We start from the raw sequence: 22,026 nt of genomic DNA on the forward strand, positions 1-22,026 counted from the left end.
CTTATTAGTGAAAAGAAACACACTAATCTGTCACTAAAATAAATGAGTTGTTGCGACAATAAGCAGGCTGAGAGCGAACCACGCGGTGTGTGGATCCATATCTACGCAGGATCAACAAAAGGCCCTCCTCCTCTTTGCGTAGATTGCAATGAGGAGGAGGATTTCAAACAATATAATAATGATACGACCACGTTATCTAGTAGTAGAAAGGAAACACGAATGTTTGACGACATACACAGGTATTTTAGATGCACCATTTTGCTACGAAGACATAATATTCTCCACCAACATCTATGTGCTTAAGTCTATAGCAGAGCTAGCAATGAAATATGAATGTATTTAAAAGTTATAGCCGATTAGAATGAATGGAAGAAAATGATTATAGAAGGATTACGGTGATTTTAATTTCGGTTAAGCTATAAGGATGGCAAGAGCACAGAGTGCTGCTCCATCCATTAGCAGTAGTTTATGTAAATAGTTGTATATAGTAGAGGGATGAATGTGTGAAGCGAATGTATTTATAAGTAAGAATGGAGAGTGAGTGATATTCTAGTGATAAGCACCTAGACGATGCTGCTGGCTGTATGGCGGAAGCCAATTCCAAAAAAAAGGCAAAAAAAAAATTTTTCTTCTTAAAATTCTTCAAACATGAATCTTTAAAAATATTTACTAATTTTTTACCATTAGTACAACTAATACAATTACACTGAACTGAAAGAGAATTTTTTTCGCTATTATATCTCCTGAGTGCTGCAATTCTTTCTCTTCTTTAATACAGAAGTGAAGTAGCATTTTGTTTCTTTCTAAAAAAATTATGACAATTATTAATGATAGAAACTACCGTATTACCATAAGTTATTTATGTAATCATCTATAAGTTTGTCTAACATTATGTAGATATTAGTGGGTTTTGTTTGGTGAGAGGGGAGCCAATAATATTAAAAAAAATAAAATAAAATAACAGGAGAACAGAAATTAATATTACGAGCATTTCAATGATGATGTTTGATGATGATTACAATTATTGAAGAATTAGACTGTGGAAAGATGAGGTAAAGAAATACCCCCTCCCTTCACCCCTCTCCCACCAAAAAAAAAAATACTACGGGTTAATTATGTTCAAAAAAGCTTGTCTATTTTGTTGATGTGAACTAATGCCTTCCTCTAAAAAAGTTGACTCTAAATTGATTCTCTCGCTAGGATCATTATTTAGTTTAAAGAGGTCGTTAGTGTAGCACCACCGTCAGACAGTTAACTGTCAGTTCCTCCACCTACCCCTCGCCACAGACTACTAAAACTACTTACTACTACTAGTATTTACTATTAGTATTATTGTAATTATGTATATATATATATATATATTTACTACAATTATGTAGTATAACTGAATAGCCAACAATTGTGGTGTTATTGTTATGATGACGTCATGTTCATATTCGTACACGGTAGTAAAAATCTATCTGCTACTAAAATCTAGTGCCACGTTAATTTATTGCAGTCGAACCTCTCAATAACGGGCACTGGCGAGGGAAAGCAAAGTGGCCGCTGTTTGGAGGTGGTCGTTAGAAGAAGGTAGGCAAGTTTCATAATGACAAAATATGGGTTTTTTTTCCAAACATCTCATTAAAAATTGTTTATTATTAATAGATTTAAAAATGTACATAATTGCATAATTATTTAGCTATATGATATGCATCAAATTTTTCTTAATTATCCAACAAATTTATCAAAAAACTACATATTGACTTAATTAACAATTTTTATAATAATCATCACATTTATTCATAACAATAATAATTTATGGTAAAATTATCATCATACTATCATCTATTATTAGAAAAATAGAACAAACCTTTCGGCAAGTTGACGATGGCTCGATTTGGTTATTGCAAAATCTTCCAACACATTTATTTTCTCTTCTAGAGTTAACCACTTTCGTTTGAGAGACATATCCAGAAAAAATAATATTGTTCGCCCAAAGTTATATTGAAAAATTATTAAAATGGGACAAGATGTATGGATCTTATTTAGGAAACTTTAGGAAAAACCAGAAAAAAAAACAAAAACTTGTGAGGGGATAATTACTTTTTATCACCGCGTCAAACGAACTTTTAAGAATAAGGTGGTCGTTGGTGGGAGGTGAAACATATAATCCGTACCCCAAAATCAATGTCCGCGGTCGCTATGTAGATTGTCCGTTAGACGGAGGTTCTTTTATATAGAAAGTGTATAGAGGTAGAACGGGGAAATCGAAAAACTGTCCATAAATGGAGGTGGCCGCTAGTGAGAGTGCCTTTATGGGAGGCTAGACTGTATGTAAATGATCTTATGCAGAATCATTGGTATTTTTTTTTGTCTTGTAAGAGTATCTGTTCACACCTGTTTTTGATGGCTAATTAATTCATTATTTAGTAAATAATTGTTATGAACTATTTTTTTTATATCATTATTATCAATGTACATTATAATCTGTTTCTGTAAAATATGTTTTCCTATGCCTTACCAGTTCTTAGGCCGAATGGTTGGCCAGAACAATTGGTACTGTAGTGGACAAATAGAAACACAAAAGTCGGTACGTTTAGCCGTCCATTTTTGCTAACAAGCCAACAGACCTAAATACAAAAAGTTATTCTCAACAACTCTCCCAATAAAGAACAATGAATTTAAAATAGGGCACCCGATAGTATTTTGTGACCAGTACTGAATAAAAATAAATGGAAGCCCAAAATGGAGGAGTGTATATGGATGAATCCACAAGTATGGTGGGCGCAAGTTTCGGATTGGGCTGTGCTCCCCCCTCTACAATTCCCTAAAGTGCACGATATGTACGCGAATAGATAACTGTAACCAGATAAGAGACAGGCAGAAAAAATAAAAGGGTTCTTTTACAAGACACAGAATGGTTGGTCCGATATGCTTGCCACTAGAATACACCCTAATGTAATATTCAGCAGTTATTCTACATATCTACTTTATTATTCATTCATTCATAGTTCGCTCACTCCCCACCCCTTCCTCGCATTCACTCTCTTGCTTCTGCTGTCTTCTCTCTCTCTTAAACCGGAATACTCCCACCTTATATTTCTTTTTTAGAAAAACTAGAAAAAAATAAATAAGGTCAATGGATATTAATAAACAAAACTTGTAACAAATTAACTTCCAAGTTCGGATACATAAAAATATATCTTTTTTTTTTGCTATAAAATTAGATAACTAGAAATATATAAGGCGCCACGATAGCCGAGCGGTTATAGGCTAGACCCGCAAAGCTAAGATGTATTGTGGTAATAGACTAGGCCTTGCATTTTATTTAATGTGTTAATATGAGGAATTTATAGTAAAGTATGTTAGGCGGTTATAGGCTAGACCCGCAAAGCTATGATGTATTGCGGTACTAGTCTAGGCCTTGCATTTTATTTAATGTGTTAATATGAGGAATTTATAGTAAAGTATGTTAGGCGGTTATAGGCTAGACCCGCAAAGCTAAGATGTATTGTGGTAATAGTCTAGGTCTTACATTTTAATTAATGTGTTAATATGAGGAATTTATAGTAAAGTATGTTAGGCAGTTATAGGCTAGACCCGCAAAGCTAAGATGTATTGCGGTACTAGTCTAGGCCTTACATTTTAATTAATGTGTTAATACGAGGAATTTATAGTAAAGTACGTTTGCTAGTCGCCTCCGTCCACGACACCTAATTAGTGGTAGTTGGAAGTAAAGCCTGTCTAGAAAAATAGTCATTACTTTTAATTAGGATGGATGATTTGCGTGGAATCGGTCAAATAAAACAACTAGTCTTTTTGCCAACGTTTAGACAAATATATTGTCCTCTTCAGGGCGTGGCTATGCGGGTTGGTTGAGTTACAGAAACGTTGGCAAAGAGACGAGTTGTTTTATTTACCGATTCCTCGCAAATCATCCATCTTAAGTTTAACAATTTACGGTCACGAAACCAATATATTCATATTACTTTTACTGTTTACTATTTTAGAAGCAGTTCTTTGGGGGGGTGAGACGTTCGAGTAATTTTACATTTATATTGTACAAAAACACTCGTACAGACAGCTCGAGAGACTCACGTCTCTATCAACGCTGATGAATATTGACAAGGTGAAAGTTTGTCAGTCAGTCAGTATTGTGTCATACCCAGACAGCTCCGGGGGCTCAATACAATGGGACCCACAAAACAATATTATAAAGCCCACATCTTCACCCACCGCAATGTCTCTTTCATTTCTGACGGCTGCTATACCCACACATTCGTACATGATAATCATCTATTATTCTACTAATTACTCTTTCTCAATCGTTTCAGTTTTTTTAAAATTCGTATCCTGTATTAATAAGATAAAATTTATGTATTTTATTTTTTCCATAAACGTTTTAAATAAAGAAGCAAATCAAATGTTAAATGTAAATTTTAATTCCGGAATAATTAGATACTTAAATTGTTTCTTACTTTTTTAGATTGAGAAGTATTGCGATCTGTCACATTTTCAACATCGAATTTTCACCAAATAAATCCGTTTTTAAGATCCCCTGAGTCTAGAAAGTAGTCTATAAGTGAATGCGGTTCCCTCTAAGATGGAACATTTCTTGAATGTCTTATTGTATTATTATATATATAAAAAATACAAAATAGGCTAAGGTGGAACATGTGGAAAGAATGAAGACAGAGAGAACACTAGACGCACCCGTATGGCAGACCAAGAGTTGAGCTAGAAGCCTGTTGGTTGGTCAATGTGAAAGAAGATCTGAGAAGGTTGGGGAGAAAGGAGTTGGAAAAGCAATGGAGACAGGAATTAGTGGCGACGAATCGTTGAGGAGGACCCCAGAAATGAAGCGCCAATGAAGGAAGAAGGAGAAGAAGAAGAATGAGTACAAGTGCGTTCATAAGGTTTACAGAAAACTTTGAACGAGAGAACACTGTCCGGAGGCCGGTAGTGCATTGAATAAAGCTCTGGGCGCCATTAACCTCAGATGTTGACACGCCTTAAATCATTACAATAAAAATAAGAAATAATAACAATATTAATAAAATTGCGCATAAACAAGTGATTTAAGGAAAAAAAGACCCAAAAAACTCTATGTGGTCTCTTAAATGACCGTGTTTGTTCTAAGAATACAGACTGCTGTAAATGTATCCTTCCTGCAGTTTAATAGAATCCAAAAAGAAGTTGCCATAAATGCAACCATGGCACGGGATTTCCTATTTAACCAGTACCTGATATCAAAAATTAGGCAGTCAAAAATGGTACGGATGAATTATTGAATGCTTTCAAAGTGAATCTTTTAAATTTAATTAACACTCGATTTTTTTTCAAGAAAATCATGAGACAAACAACGGGGGCAACCTCCAGAGTTCGGAAAGATAAACATGTTGATGACCTCGTTTCCTTAGTCTGACTCATGTTTACTTTACCAGACATTCAGTGGAACAAACAGAGCACGTTTGTTGAAATATGAACGAACATATACTTAGTAATAACCAAATTTCTTTAATCCAACTTGGCATCCACCTCATTCTACTGCTGCTATACATGTATGCGGTGTAGGATCAACCGATAATTTTCGAAACAAAGTTTACTCTTGGTTAGCCCATTTAATTGGGGGTGGTTCATTGGAATCATATAAAATTCACCATGTAAATGCTTTTACTGAAAGTTGTTTACCCTCTCTCCACAAATTTACATGGGATTGAACTAATTAAATTAGATTAGACATAGAAAATTGATTTTTAGCTTGATTTGAATTTGCTTTTACAATAAAGTAAAGTAATTGCCTATTTTCTTAGGCGGGCTTTACTTCCATCTACCGATTAGGTGTCGTGGACGGAGGCGACTTGCAAACATACTTTAGGCGCCACGGAAGCCGAGCGGTTAAGAGGCTTTTACAATATTACACTCGGAGTATATACTGATTGATATTTACCAATTTTATGTAATTGTTATCTAGTAATCAGCTATGATAAAACAAACAAGCAAAGAACTGAGTGTTCACTCACAAGACTTTCTGTTCCTATGACGCGTAAAGATTTCTTCCAACTTCAAATGATTGATATATTATTAGTTCAAGCTTTCCTGGCTACTCTGTCGTCTTCACTGAACCACCCAGGAAAGCGTGACGTCTAAACAGCCGTTTTCCTAAAATCAATACAAAAAAAAAAGATTTAATAGAAAAATTCTTGATGCAGATTTTCTTAAAATCGTAAACTTTAAGTGAAAACTCCAAAATAGAAAATCCTTGTGACACCTTTTTTTTTTTTAACAAGGTTTTCTTTTTTCTGTTTCTTTCTATTTCTGTCTAAGAGAGAAAATCTAGTGCTAATTGTATCATATTTTATCGAAAATGACAGTGCCCACAGCACTATCTAGATTTTCATTTTACCCTAGGGAAATTAACGTTAAAATAAAATGCACTAATTATAAATGATACTAATCGTACAAAAAGGAAAATCGCATCAGATTTTTCACACTCATTTTCAACAATCAAAAGCACTACTGATTTTTTCCTCCCCACTCCTAACGCAGAAAGACTAATATTAGTGAAAAGGTCACTTTACTACTCAATTTATTCCAGTTATTGTAAACGAGAACGAATTTTTCACGGACTATTTAGTTACAACAGATCAGTGAATAATGGGAGAACATTAGTTTTCTAAGGGGAAGGAAGACCGGAGCTACCTTTTGTGTACTTCTGAAGGCTGTCAGGAGAAGGGTGGGGGCTCACAGCCCTTGATCTATACCATCTGTGAGGGTGTACCGTGAATAATCTGTCACTTAATACAGAAAATAGGGCAAAAAGTGACCGTATAAATTGCCATATAATCACAAATGGCTTCTTTTCTTTTCTTACTCTGAGTGGAGGAGAAAAACTGATCAAAAGATGAGTCTGATTCTTTACAAATGAAAGGATTTAGTGTAAACAGAAAGATACACAGCATTCCCTAAGATAAAAGGAATATATACATAAAGTTGTCATAGTAACAAGGGATTCTGGCAAGTGATTGGGCCCCAGTTGGTAGGGTGCATGCGTTGCGATTGGTGGCTACTCTCTAACTAGATAAGATCGATGGCTCCATTAGGGCACGCCAGAGCATCCCTTTTGGTCTGACTAAGACAATCTACCCTTGCTAATCCACTCATTTCTCACAGTTGATATGATCAATCAATACGAGATATTGTTTTACTTAGATACACTATATCACATTCTTCTTACTCTAAGTTTGTCTTTCTCAAGTTAGTTCTGTGTCCTAGATGTCCTAGGTAATGTAACGAACCGAAGCATTAATTTGCATGTCTCAACAGGACCTAGAATGCTCTTGCCAGAAGCAAACAACATAACCTCCAGTTCGGTTAATAGGTTACCACTACAATCTTGTCTAATGTGATGTCCAGCAGAAGGATTGAAACAAGTTCCGAGGTTTCTGTTTTCCTTAAGGCTTAATGTTAAGCGCCAGCTGATCTATATAGACCACTCTGGGAAACTCTTGATGTAAGTGAAAGTAAAAAAAAATTCTTTAAATATGAACGTTAAATAAACACCAAAGTAAAAGTAGTCCGGTAAATCCTGGTTTTAGCCCAGCTATGTTTTCTCCGTGGGTCGTTATTAGAACATGCAAAAAGTAAATAGAAATTACTCTATACATTTGGTGGGTCCAATTCTAGGGCATCTCTCTTACTACAGGCAAAAGGAGGGTTTTAAAAGGAAGCGACCTCCAGGCCAAAGTTGTACTAATAATTTAATTCGAAATGGCTCAGAAACACCCTGAGGGAGTTTAGTAAGATTAAGCATCACCCGGATTCTCCTTCCGGCCACAACGGTGAGTGGAGGGTGGGCGAGATTGTGGGAATATTGCGCTTAAAAGGTCGAGAAATAAAGCTCCCTCCAGTAGAACCAGAGACCCTAGAGTACTAGCAGAGATAGAGAGAGAGGGTTGTCTGCGATTTAGTGGTAGTAAATCAACGAGGCCACGCCCTGACTACGATGTTGCCAAGCTCGTCCCCCTCTCGCCACCTCTCATCCAGTCTGTCAATAGCCTTCTCTCTTCGCCTCCAACTCTGCTTCACTATTTACATAAATTCAATCAATGTTGGCGAACCTCCTGGCTGTCCCTTCAACTAAACTTGTAGGTTAAACCCCCACATCATCTAAGTCATTGTTGGTTTTTAATAAAAGAGGCCAATGTATTAAAACTGGTTTACTCGAATCCAGAAGATTTCAAAATCGGGAAGTTTCTCTACCCAGAGTGTGGTTAATGCACGTAAATTAATGATTAGAACTAATAATGAAAAAAAAATTAGGAAAGTGGAATGTAGGGAAGGCATTAACTCACTGGATTTTCCTTGCAGAGATCCCAGGATAAGCTAAGAGCTTCTTACACCTCAATATCCGGAGATAGAAGAGAACACTGTCCGGAGCCCGGCAGTGTACTCAAAAAGCTTAGTTCGCCTAAGCTTTAGCTGCGCTTTTTTTAAAAAAAAAAATTGTATAGAAATGGACCTTCTATAACTATAATTCTCGACAAGTTTTCAACAAACTTTGACTTTTCTTTTGAACTTTACTTAAAACATATACAGTCGAACCTCTCAATAACGGACACTGGCGGGGGAAAGCAAAGTGGCCGCTGTTTGGAGGTGGTCGTTAGAAGGAGGTTGGCAAGTTTCTTAATGAAAAAATATGGGTTTTTTTTTCCAAACATCTATTTAAAAAATTGTCTATTATTAATAGATTTAAAAATGTGCATAATTGCATAATTATTTAGCTATATGATATGCATAAAGTTTTTCTTAATTATCCAAAAAAATTATCAAAAAACTACATATTATTGACTTATTTAATAATTTTTATAATAATCATCACATTTATTCATAACAATAATAATTTATGGTAAAATTATCATCATACTATCATCTATTATTAGAAAAATAGAACAAACCTTTCGGCAAGTTGATGATGGCTCGATTTGGTTTTTGCAAAATCTTCCAACACATTTAATTTCTCTTCTAGAGTTAACCACTTTCGTTTGAGAGACATATCGGACAAAAATAATATTGTTCGTCCAAAGTTATATTGATAAAATGATTAAAATGGTACAAGATATATGGAGTTTATAAAGGAAACTTTAGGAAAATCCAGAAAAAAAAAAAAAAACTTGAGAGGGGATCATTTTTTTGATCACCGCGTCAAACGAACTTTTAATAGAAAGATGGTCGTTGCTGGGAGGTGAAACATATAATCCGTTCCCCAAAATCAATGTCCGCGGTCGTTATGTAGAGTGTCCGTTAGTCGGAGGTTCTTTTATACAGAAAGTGTATAGGGGTAAAACGGGGAAAATCCAAAAACTGTCCGAGTGAGACTGTCCTTTATGGGAGGCTCGACTGTTTAGGTTCAACAAAAAAATAAGCCCTTCCTGAAGGGAACATAATGTTTTTCTGAAACTCTCTTAAAAATTCAATTTTTTATCAACAGAATTTCAAACAACATTGAGAGGTCTTTTAAACTTGGTTGTGAGATTCACATGAAAGCTTAAAACAAATACCAAAAATTCAAACTACAAATCAAATAAGGTATTTAAATTTTAGCAACATACCCTTTAGAGAAAAGTTTAACTCCTTAAATTCAACCGTCTCCCAGTTTCTCTCAAATAATTTTTCCTGAAAAAAAAAAAGGTTTAAACGTTACAGCATTTTACATAATGTTGTTAGCTTAAAGAAATTAAAGATCTCAGCTTAATTGATTTTCGAGAAAAAAAAAGGAAAAACCCTGAAAAAAAAAAAGAATTCACACTTTTTGGTCTCTCAACCAATGTAATTTCCATTAACTCAAAATACCCAAAACTCTGTGTATACTCGGTTAATATAAATGGCAGATGCTCATATTAGAGAGAAGATGGCACTTTGAAGAGAGGTCTAATCCCCATCCTTTTCCCCCCGGTGGGCCCTAAAATGAAGTTTTCTAGTCAAATGTTTTAAAATAAAAAGTCTAAAACTAAACGTTCGCAAACTTTATAACTAATACAAAAGAAAATCGGAGTTAAAATGTTCAAATAAATCGCAAATCAAAAGTAAAAAGTGACAAGACAAAGAGCACTTTTAATAAAATCGTAAATCTGGTCGATTAAAAGTATTCTTCTTAAAGAGTGGCAAGAAAAAAGAAAAGAAGTCAGATGGGATGCAATGAGCTACCATCTAGAAGGAAGAAAAATACATCTTGATTTATAAAGAATTCGCAAAAAATAAAAAATAATAATAATAAAACACATATAGACAAAGGCTATTACATTACTAATGTGAACATGTTGTCTGTGTGTATGTATTGGTGTGTTAGTATGTGTATTGTCGATGATGTGATGCGCTGGATGCTGCACGAGATGAGAGGACCTCACGTAGACAATAACAACAAAAGAGATTATTTCCCCACCTTGCTTGTCCCTGACCCCTGTATAAGGTCTTTATACTTGGTACAGAAACACGTACCATGATGAGATTCATTACAAGACGAAAGAGTTTATTTTATTTTCTATCATTGTTGCAGGAACACCCTGGACTGAGGGGCACACCACTGGCCATGCTGGCCGCACAATGCAACAAACTATCCAGCAAATCCCCGCCACCGTTGGCAGATGCAGCCGTCGGCAAGGGATTCCATCCGTGGAAGAAAAGTCCACAAGGAGGTGCCGGTAGCGGCCTGGTAAGCAGTCGCAGTGATCCGGCGACCAGCAGCAGTTCGGCCACGTACACGCCCAGCAGTAGGCCAGCCGTTAGTTCCTGCAGTTACACGTCGGCGGCCACTGGCGAACTGTGGGCCACAGCGGCAACTACAGCACCGCCTTCCGATAACCAGCTCAAAGTGGAAGCCGTCTACTCTAGACATCCGTATGAATCGTGGCCGTTCAACGCAATGCCAGGCGCACATCATGTAAAACCAGAAACAGTGAACACAGGCTGGTGGGATGTACATTCGGCGGGCGCACCCGGTTGGCTGGACATGAGCGGCCATACTCAGATGAACTACAGTCCAGATTATACGCTAAGTCACACTTTAGCCGCTTCGAATACTGCCGCAGCGGCACACCTACTAGGATCCGGTCAGCATCTCCTACAAGAGTACAAGATGTTGCCCGGACAGACGAGCACTTTTGGACTGCATCACGCCACGCCCACAGCTCCAGCGCCCGCACCACAGGCACCGTCGCCACGTTCTCAACGGCGATATACCGGTCGAGCTACTTGTGACTGTCCAAACTGTCAGGAAGCTGAACGACTCGGTCCGGCTGGTGTACATTTGCGCAAGAAAAACATACACAGCTGTCATATACCCGGCTGTGGAAAAGTCTATGGGAAAACTTCACATTTGAAAGCGCATTTACGATGGCATACCGGTGAACGTCCGTTCGTATGCAACTGGTTGTTCTGCGGCAAACGATTCACTAGATCCGATGAACTACAGCGCCATTTGCGTACGCATACCGGTGAAAAAAGGTTCGCCTGTCCAATATGTAATAAACGTTTCATGCGTTCAGATCATTTGGCTAAACACGTGAAAACGCACAACGGAAACGGCAGTAAGAAAGGTAGCAGTGAGTCGTGTTCAGACTCGGAAGAGGCCACTCTGACTCCACCGCCTGGTCAGACAGAGCCCAGTTTGGGCCCTGCCGGTGCTGAACATCTGAAAACTAGCCCACTGGTCTGAGCGCAAGGGGGGCCAGGGTTATACTTTATTTAAATCATTTCAAAAAAAAAAATTCTCTGAAATAACCCTCGCCCCTCAATAAATTTTACTCAATTATAAATAGAGGTAAGAATGATGCTGAACTTTTTTTTTTTTTTTAACATTAAGTGTGGACATTTTTTCAGAAGACTCTTCCGAGGGATGGAGCCGTGCCTCATCTAAGAAGGGCCTCTTCTTGTCTTTGCCTTGACGGTCATTTTGTGTTGTCGTCTAGTATTGTCTTGTTTGTGTATATATATAAAACACTTATTTATATATACATATGTAAAATGGACCAGCACTTTCAAAAAAAAAAAAAGCAAAAAAAAAGACAAATTTTTGGGCCTGTCTTTTTTTTTTTTTTATTACACATTGCAAATCTTTCTTATTTATTTTTTATCTTTTTTATTTTAAATTAATATTTAAAAAGACAAAAAAAAAATCCAGTCCAGTCCCTCTTATTATCCCTGCAATCCTAAAAAATGCTTGCACAATCTTCTTTTTTGGTTTTTTGTACAAAAAAAAAAATATTTTAAAAAATGAAAAAATTATTATTTTTTTTTAGCACAAAAATTAACACAATCTATGTACACACAAACTTTACAAATCACAGTGAGCACCAATTTTGTTTATTAATTGCCCAAAAAATAATATATTTACGCTTCATAAAAAAAAATATATATAAATACGTAAGTCTCTTTGTCCGAATTATAATAAAATAAATTTAAAATTATATGAATTAATTTATCTAAATCAATAAATAATAATAATAAATTAATGCTATCAAATGAATATAGTTTCCGGTTTTCAAATAAACAATCAAAATTATCAAAATACGTAAGAGAGAGCTCCTTAAAGCGGGGGAGATTGGAGAATAATTGATTGGTACACAAAAAAAAAAAAAAAAGAAATTAAACAACTTAGATTTCATCATTTCGAAAATTATAATTTTCATCTTCAGGCGAATAAGAAAAAAATTAATTAATAGTAATAATTGATTTCAAAAAGGAAAAAAGAATATTGCCAATTTCAGTTATAAATTGTTGGAATTGCCAATATTGTTTCTCCCTTTTAAATTAATGAAATCACGTCACCCAAAAAACGATGAGAAATACTTTTTTTAAACGAAAATATGCTCATTTATCAATAATAATTCATAAAAAAAAATAGTTAAGTCTTACAAAATGACACAATATATACCACAAATAAATCTCTACCAGAATCAGTTTAATCAGTCTCCAAAAAAAAAACACGTGTTTGCTTTCTCTAATTTGGGATACGGTTACAAATTTTCAAATAACTAATAATGGTATTTAGAAGCATAAGAACAAGATCTTTTTTTTTTCACTGTCCGCCTGATGATTAAAATATTAATTTCTGAAATGGATAATTAAAGCTAATGTTTTGTTTAATTATTGAATCCATTAAAGCTCATTTTTATACTTTAAAGGAGCTTTTTTTTCTTTAATGAAACTAAAAATTAAAAGAAATTAAACAAAATTAATTCGATTAATATTATTTGACCCTAATTTAGAAAAAAAAATAAATAAATAAACTAATAATAATAATAAAAAAAAAAAATACGTCACTAAAAAAATATTAGAAGTTTTGCAGTGTGTTAATAAAAATTGAAACAGGGCCCATTTATGCTATTTTTTTTTTCTTTATTTTTTTTATTTATTTATTTTTGAAAAAAAAAAAATTACATAAGTATATATAAAAAAATATCGAGTGCCTTAGTGACCAAAAAAAAAAAAAGAATTTAAAATTTTGTGAATGACGAGATTTATGAATGAAAGAAAGAAAAGATATAAAGGGGCCCTGACGACAAGTACGATCTCCTTAGTTTGATCCGAAATGTGAGAGAGAGAGAGCACACTCCTAACAAAATCCCCAATTATTTAAATTTGTAAATATATGTTATAAAATTAAATAAATAAAAATATATATATATATATAATTTTATTAAAAAATAAAATGAATAAATTATTTTAAAAAAAAATAATAATAAAATATTTAAAGCAATTTTGTAAAAGTCTCCGTTTTGCTTTGATGTCAATTTTTTTTTTTTTCATTAATAATTAAAATTGAAATTTTTGTGGAAAAGACGTGAAATGTTACAATTATTATAATTTTTTAAACATATATACATATTTATGCATACATATATGTATATATATATTACCTATGTAATACATTTTGTACATAGAAATGAAAATGAATACATAAACTTTTTGTGAAAGCCCTAATATAATATTTTTTTTTCAAAATTTTTATTGGGCATAATAAAATATTAATAATTAAAAAAAAAATGGAAAATTGTCACTTTGTATTATTGTAAATATTTACTATATATAAATAAATATATAAAAATAATTCTATATAAATTGTTCTTTTAAAAATAAATTGAAAAAAAAAAAATGACTAACAATAAATTAAACAAAAATAAATAATTAAAAAAACCAGTAAAAATGAAAAGAATTTTTTTTTTTTTTTTAATAAAATTTTTACTTAAAACATATCAAAAAAATAAATTAATAAATAAAAATTTATTATGAAAAAAGAGACCGGAGGTGAGAATATCTAGAGATGTGGGCAGGCGATTGGCTCAAAAATAAATAAATTAATAAACTCTTTCTACTTTAGGTTGTATTATCATTATTTTATTAGAAATAAATGCTAGTCATTTAAGTTAATTTTTTTTTTTGTTTGCAATTATGTAATTGATGACTATAAATAATAATAAATAAATAATTTAAAACATTATTTTGTTTAATTAATAAAAAGTAATGGGCTGATAAACAAAAATATTTTTTTAAAAAACACACAAATAAAAACTACACAAATTAATAAATATAAACTTTTTAGGTTTCAGTGAAGTGTGTAAAAGGTTTTTGTTAAAAAAAAAGCACCTTCTTCTGGTAACTCTTTCTTTTTGTGATAGTTTTGCATTTTAGTTGTGCGCGAAATTAAAAAAATACGTGTGTCTTAAAGAAATTTATTGTTATAATCTTTTTCTGTGAAAGTAGAAAAAAAAAAGGAAGAAAAATGTCAGTAATTATTGGCGTGGTTTTTGCCATTGTTGGTCTAGGGTACCTTTTTGCTGCAACATATTCGATCAAATCAGATCAAAATCTTCTTGTTTAGACTGCAGAAACAATGAAAGAAAATGGTCTACCTGTTTTTTTTGGGGGGGGATTCATACAAACAATTGGTAGGAAGAGAGGCCGAACCGAGGGTCTAAAGAAGTATCGTGATTGGATGGGCTCCTTTACCAGGCACATAAAGTTGGCATTTCATTAATATCCTTGTTTAGGAGGATAAGTATAATTTTAAAAAGGAAATATGGCATTTAGATCCGCTCAGATCCTAGGCTATGCCTCAAACACTGATCTATTTTAATCCATACAATTCCGAAATCCCGGGATTCCTCTTACTTGGTAGGTTACAAATTAATTCCAACCTTAATGAATCAGATAATGGCCAATTTACGTCAGAAATCTTTCTGTAGAACTTGCCTTCCCACAAAAAATCTACGAAATTCACTTAACTGAAACCTTCTAGAAAAAATACAAGAAATAACACACATAACATAAGAAAAATTATAATACAAGATTCAACTCCTCTCCTGGAAATTCCATCACCTCAAATCTCTTGCAATTTAAAAAAAAAAAAAAAAATCAAATATATATAAAAAATCTGTGTAACCATGGAAATAATAAAGCAACATTTTATTTACACGTCCATTGTTTTTTTTTCTTTATGAATCCTTCCCGATTTTTTCCTTTTTAATTAACACTTTATTGTTTTACTAATTATATTTTATTTTGAATGCTCACTTACCTAGTTATTTCCTTTTTTGCTTTTTTAATTTTCCTATTATTTCTGCAGAACACAACTATTGTTTGTCAACGCCCGAAATATTCACTTTGATCCAGAAAGTTACAACTCTAGTCGAAATCTTTTCGACTCCAATTGCTTAAAAAATAAATAAATGCATTAAACTTGTGTTTTTTTTTCATCAAAATAATTAAATATAGATATTGCTTAAAAATGTTTTTTTGGATTACTCCCTCATTTACCTAATTTATAAGAAAGCTATAAAGATGTTAAAGATATAAACATTTTACTTCACTAAACAAGATTTTATGAGGAGGCAATATTTGTTGCAAGAGAAAATACTGCATTTAAGGAAAAATCAATTTGACTGATTCTACATTTAAATGGTGAAATAAGTAACAAATTCTAAAGGTAAGAAAAACCTTTAAGTGATTAGAAAATAAATAAAAAAAAATGTCAAAGATATCCTCCTGCTTGAAAGGGAGAAGGACTGATTTCAAAGATTTGCATTACTGTGAGCCACATGTTATATTTGGTAAGGTTTCTTCAAAACTGAAATTATTACTAATTGTTTAGTTACCTTCGATATTTATAGAACACTAATGGAATAACCTACACAACAAAAAAATACAATAATTTTTGCACAAGCTGGGCAAGTCTACAGGTGAGTATTATTAAGACCACTAGCTTGCTCATTAGAGATCACACTCAACGTTTTTTGGTGACTGGATACATTGATCCAAAATGAAGAGAAAGAGTACGTTAACAGGACAGAAGATACACCAACCTTAGATGTAGCAATGCCTAAAATATTATATTAATAAGTATTAGCCCTGAAGATGAACTCGTTACTAGATCGAAATCTTAGCATTAAATGCAATAAAAAAAAATAATAATAATAAGTATGAAGAAGCTTGGTAGTTCTAAGATCAGTATTATTAGACCTATAAAGTTTTAAAGAAACGTATGACTTCTCAAAGTATGGATCAAGACCACATATGGAGTAGCGTAACTAAATTAGCAGCCTTAGAAATTAAAACAAAAACATTCTAGGTGCGCAACGATTGATGATAACAAATTCACAACCAGTTTGATTGCTGTAACATGGTTCTTTAAAATGTCAGTTCTCCTTCTTAAAATGAAAAAGTAAAACTGTGAAAACTTAAATCCCTTTTCTGAAGAAACGCCTATCCCAATTCTTACGACAACATCCACTAGAAATGTATCAAGTAACAGCTATAAATCTAATAGAAGGAATTGGTATACCTACTTAACAGGAAATGGTAGAAAGTAGTTTGCTACAAAAATCCAACCCTGAAAAATCTATTCACCAAATTGCTACTTACGGTTGTTTAATATTCTTCAAACACGTAATTTTAAACAACATTTATCCCTCATTTATAATGTATATGAACAGTACCATAAGTTTTTCAGAAAGGGTACTTACTTACGAGAGAAGCCTCCATACGTCTCTCTCAATGAAGTGCAAGAAGTATCTGTTAAGTTACGCATTTACATGAGTACAAAAAGTATTCAAAGTTTTTATCAAATTATAGAAAACTTTCCCAACAAAAATTAAAAACCTTCCCATAAAAACTGTTTAGCCCCATAAAGGTTTTATAACCTAAGGTACACATTGTACCTAGAAAGTGAACGGGGAGAGCACTCTAGTGTCAATCTGATGAAATAACAGTAGCAAACTTTCGTTTTCAAGGAAAAAAATTATTGATAAAATTATCTTTTAAAAAATTCTAAATTTAAATACTTTCTCTTTAGCGTTTTTTTTAAAGATCTCTATCAATAAATTTGCATTAAATTTGGCCAGTATAAACAACTTTAGTTATCTTTAAAATTATTTAGAAAGTAACATGGAACACTTTTAAAGAGATTTGACATTTTGAATTATAATTTTAATGGACAAATTATTTCGTCTTATTTCTTTCTTTTAGCAATGCAACTCTAAACTATGTACAAGTTGAGATAAAAAGTACCAGCAAATCTGCAGACTGGTTTACAATTTAATGCTGAATTTTCAAACTTAATCTGAACAATGGACTGAATTTGGTTAATTATAAATTCAAAAGATTCTTTTTTTTAATCGCATTCATAAAAGTGAATTCCCAAACATTTTTTACACACCCATTTTACAGAGAGAGAGCAATAGATATTTACTGCCAATTGACAGTCGTGGGAACAGATTCCTATCCTATATATTAAGGAGCGTCAAATGTGTTGCTAAAGGATTCCGTATTGGAAAATTCCTCAACAGAAAGTGCTTTCTGAAATGGGTTTTTTTCCCCACTTTTCTCAGATTTTCTCCAAATTTTTGAATTACATTATTTATTATAACTTTGATTTTTAATAATTTTTTCGTGTTTGTACATACACATCAGATTTTATTATAATTTTCAAAATTTCAAGCGGACATGAAAACGTCTAACAACTAAAATTGGAGCACTCTGATTGGCAATCAAATACAAAGCTTTTGCTTAAAGCTTTGTGAGAAGAGGTTACAAAAAAACCGGAATCTAAAACCTACTTTCCAGTTTTTTAATTTTTTTTTTGAGATATTATTTAAAATTATCGATCGAAATAAAGGCAATTGTGTGACATAATTAAGTAATGTATACATAGTTCATTACAAAATAGATTGGATTGTTCGTGTTAGAATAAAAAATTGATTAGCAGCTAAAAAGGGTGATTGTGATTGCATGCAATTTTTCTTTTTTTAAATAATATTGCACGACACCTAATATCGGTCCAATTATCAATAAACATACACACACATGTATAAGCTCGGCTATTTTCAATGTTCCCAAATGGTTTAATTCACAATATATTTAATTCTAAGATCTTTTTCATACTTTCATTTCATGGAGACAAAATCCGCCAGACTGCTACTTGAGAACGATCAAGGTATCGCTTGTCTGGTGGTGGACCAACAGCTTCTGTGAGAAAACTTCGCTGGAACTTCTACGTCTTCCAAAAAGCTCGACAATGAAATCCTATTAACAGAATTAAACAGGTTTTTAGCCAGAGTAGTAGTTTTGTACGCGTATTTGTCCTCTGAAATTTAACAATCCAGAAGCGGGTCCTCCCTTCCTGATAGAACACTTTAAAAAATACTATTTGTTCTTATTTAATTATTAAAAAAAAAAATGGCTCTTCGCGAGAGAAAAATTTCTCAATTAATCTAAACATCTGCCCATAACTTTTTAGAACGCTCCATTAATTTTTGTTCAATCAAAGCCCGTTATTTTGTGAGACTCCAATATTTTTTGAACACATAGCATCAAACATCTTCCTTTTGATAAGTTACTAATCTTTTATTTAGAAAAGCCTCTTATTTCTTTATTAGCATTCTTGGACCGAAATCCTCCATGAACGTACAAAACAAACTTACACTTTACAAAACACTATTATGACCAACATGGGATATATGGAGCAGAATTGTGGGGGCTTCGCTAAAACCATCCAATATCCAACCTTTCCAGTCTAAAGTCCTCCACCGAAATCGTTAACGCGCCCATTCTATGTCTCCAACCGCACCCTCCATCATGATCTCAATATTCCATATGTAAATGAGTTAATCCATACCCGATTCCTAAATTTCCACAGCAAACTCTCTGTGATCACCCCAAATCCTCTGGCTCAATCACTATCCACATCGTCCCACATCCTGACAATCCTCCACGTCACTCTTAAAACGGCGTTGGCCACGTGACCTCATTGCCTTCTAAACCCCAGTAAGTTCCTAGAGAGTTCCAGCGCTGGCTGGTTTCTCTCATCCCGCCATCCTGGTTGTGGTACTGAGCCAGCTCTATGGCACAATCAAATGTTTATTATCACAAATTTCAGTTTAGGTAATTGAAATATACTCGCAGCCCTTAGTAAAACTTCCAATTTCAGGAAATACTGCTGTCACATCGTTTTCTCAAATCTCTTTTAGGAATGGAACGTTGAAGCCTTGATGGATTTTTCACCTAAGGAGCAGATGCTATAAATAAAGTTGATATTCTCTACTAATAAACTTTGAGAAGTTAAACCTTTAAAAAGTTGAATAACAAAGAGAGTGAGAAAGATAAGTGAGTTTAGGGTCTTAAGCATCTCAGTTAAGACCGTTCTAAGTTCAGGGGATGTTCCGTGGGAGGAAGTGAAGGATATCATGAAAGGGAACGGAAAATCCTTCCATTGTGGAAAAAAATAAAAAAGAAACGAACACACAATTGCATTGCGTGCTAACATTAACAATACACAAAACAGAGAGAGTATGACAGGGCAGAGCGGATGATGTTTCAATTGTTATTTAAACAAAAATATATATATTAAGGGTCGGTAAATGAAAGGGTTCATTTATTAATATAGTAGCAACATATGTTACATTATTATTATTTGTTACTGGTCTTGATCACAATAAAAAGTTGGATATGGGGTGGTGAGGAGTGGAGAGGGGAAACACAAACACACAAGATATAAATGTAAATGTGTAAATACATATAGAGTGAGATGGATGTATTTTAGTTACAATAGAAGCGAGAATGAAAGAAGAGGATGGACAATGTAAATTGAGAAGAAATACAGATCACACAGGTGAATGAGCTCGTTTGTTTAAGGAGATCTCTTTGTTAATTTGCGGTCATCGAAGGAGTTTCAAGTAAAAGCAAGAGCAGATGAGAACAATTATCCTGGTATAACACAAAAGAGGTTTTTTTTTTTTTTTTTCTAAAAAAAAAGGCGCAAGCTGTTGTTTGCTCTGCTGTTGATGATATTGTTGTTGTTGTTGTAACCTATCTTTGAGCTACTGGTGTAACAACAGAGTAACCTTTTTTTTAAAAAAAAAAAAAACAACTATAAACAAAAACCCAACTTATTCCTTCTTTATAAGTACAGTAAGAGAGAGAGAAAGACAGAAGACGATTTTTCTTATTTACTGGAAACTCCATTTTTATCTGCGCACATATTTATTACGTATCATTTCTCGCTAAGTAACTTCCACATACGTTTTATTGCAATACTTACGATCCTTTTTGTGTATAAACATCAAAAAATGAAGCATAAAAATTAGGAATATGAAGAAAGATGCAAAAACAAAATTTCCGCTTTTCCAGTTTTTCTATGTTTGCAATTTTCTTCATGCTCAGAAAAGTTGACTTAGGCCTTAACCTTTGGTATAAATCTCTTCGCCTGAGCGCAGCGAGTTAAGTTGGCGCCAGTTCATGTCCATTTCTTGTAATCACTAATCTTTAATTCTGGCACCCCAATAAGTGTCCAAAAAAAAAAACAAAAAGTAGCAAATTTCCTTCGAAGGTTCTTTTGTCTTCTAGTTCTTTAATTCCTTCTTCTTGTATTCTCTTACAAGACTGAGAAAATTCTTACAGCACTAATTTGTTGTACTCTAGAAATGTTCCAGCAAACTACTCTCTAGGTTCACCACAAGTCGACCTGGAGGAGGGCCATCCTCCTCAATCAGCAAGTAATCCCTAGAATATGAGAAGGTCGTGGCCAAGGGTCCACAACCCCGTTTTCTCCCAATTTCTAGCTCACACGCAAACTCAATAAACGATAAATTTGACACTATCGCCAAACTACCACTGTGACTAGAAGTAACAGAAAGTAAAATTAGTAAAAGGGATAACTTGATAATAAGACAATCCTGGAGGCTGTGGTTGAACAAGTTTTCAAGTTTTGTTGGTATATGGTGGTCTTTAGTGGCGGCGGTGGCTGGAAATTGGTTTTTCCAACTGTAGAGGGTTCACAATTGCATCCACTTCGTGTGTACATATACGGGTGTTGTGTTGCTAGGGGAGACCGTGGGGGGTGGAAAGCCAGATCTGCTGACTGGATACATTTCCACCCCCGGAGAGTAAGATCCAGTAACTCTGCAGGGCAATGAGAGGAACACACTTTATGGACCACGCCTCATTACCACCTCCTCTCCATGATCTCGCTCAGCTACTTGATGATGTCTTTTTTTTTTTTTGTATCTCTTTCTCTCTTTTACAACTTCTTTTTCATTTTGATGTTCTTCCTTCAGTGTGTATCCCCTTGTTCAATGTTGTTTTGTTGCTGCTAGTAAATCTGCTTTATATTTATATAAAGAGGAAAAACACTAAATAGTTAAAAACAAACTTGGGAACAGTATACATACACAGTTGGAGTTATCGTTCTTGCTAACCTAAGAAAATAATTGCGATGATACATACAATGTATCATCGTATGTCACGATAATATTGTAAATGTTATCTATTTTTAGTTCCGTTGATGAACTATTGGTTCGAAACGTTGGCACTAAAAGTTGTTCTTTTTAAATTAACAAAAACTCATTATCACCACGACTGCTGGAAATCTTGCTAACCATCCTTATTATGATATCATGTTCGAGTACACATTTTATGGACGTAGACCTATCACTATTATTTTTTTCTGGAGTAGGGGAAAAGGGGCACCTTTGAACAGTTTTAATTTCTCGCCAA

The 22,026-nt window shown here is 33.7% G+C and overlaps 1 protein-coding gene and 1 long non-coding RNA gene across 23 annotated transcripts in view; one reads left to right on the forward strand and one right to left on the reverse strand.

Annotated features, from left to right (window-relative positions):
• The window catches only part of Sp1 (transcription factor Sp8), a 251,211-nt gene extending 237,917 nt beyond the window's left edge, over positions 1–13,294 (forward strand). For 11 of the 13 annotated variants that reach the window (XM_074125737.1, XM_074125744.1, XM_074125739.1 and 8 more), the window contains one exon: positions 10,538–13,294. In XM_074125737.1, the coding sequence (XP_073981838.1) occupies positions 10,538–11,695 (1,158 nt within the window). In that variant the 3' untranslated portion in view covers positions 11,696–13,294. The remainder of the gene's footprint in view (positions 1–10,537) is intronic. The other 2 variants (XM_074125747.1, XM_074125746.1) reach the window with 2 other exon arrangements.
• LOC141453030 (uncharacterized) overlaps positions 1–22,026 on the reverse strand; it is a 41,006-nt gene that overhangs the window by 5,675 nt on the left and 13,305 nt on the right. For 7 of the 10 annotated variants that reach the window (XR_012457742.1, XR_012457740.1, XR_012457738.1 and 4 more), the window contains 4 exons: positions 18,418–18,558; positions 15,557–15,691; positions 9,594–9,657; positions 6,006–6,144 (listed from right to left, as the gene is read on the reverse strand). This is a non-coding gene — a long non-coding RNA (uncharacterized lncRNA). Of the gene's footprint in view, positions 1–705; positions 804–6,005; positions 6,145–9,593; positions 9,658–15,556; positions 15,692–17,000; positions 17,463–18,417; positions 18,559–22,026 lie in introns of those variants that run through there. The other 3 variants (XR_012457744.1, XR_012457743.1, XR_012457741.1) reach the window with 3 other exon arrangements.

This window comes from Rhodnius prolixus, unplaced genomic scaffold (assembly GCF_049639745.1).
Source record: "Rhodnius prolixus isolate KJV_2025 unplaced genomic scaffold, Rpr scaffold_3, whole genome shotgun sequence".
NCBI classification, from domain to species: domain Eukaryota; kingdom Metazoa; phylum Arthropoda; class Insecta; order Hemiptera; family Reduviidae; genus Rhodnius; species Rhodnius prolixus.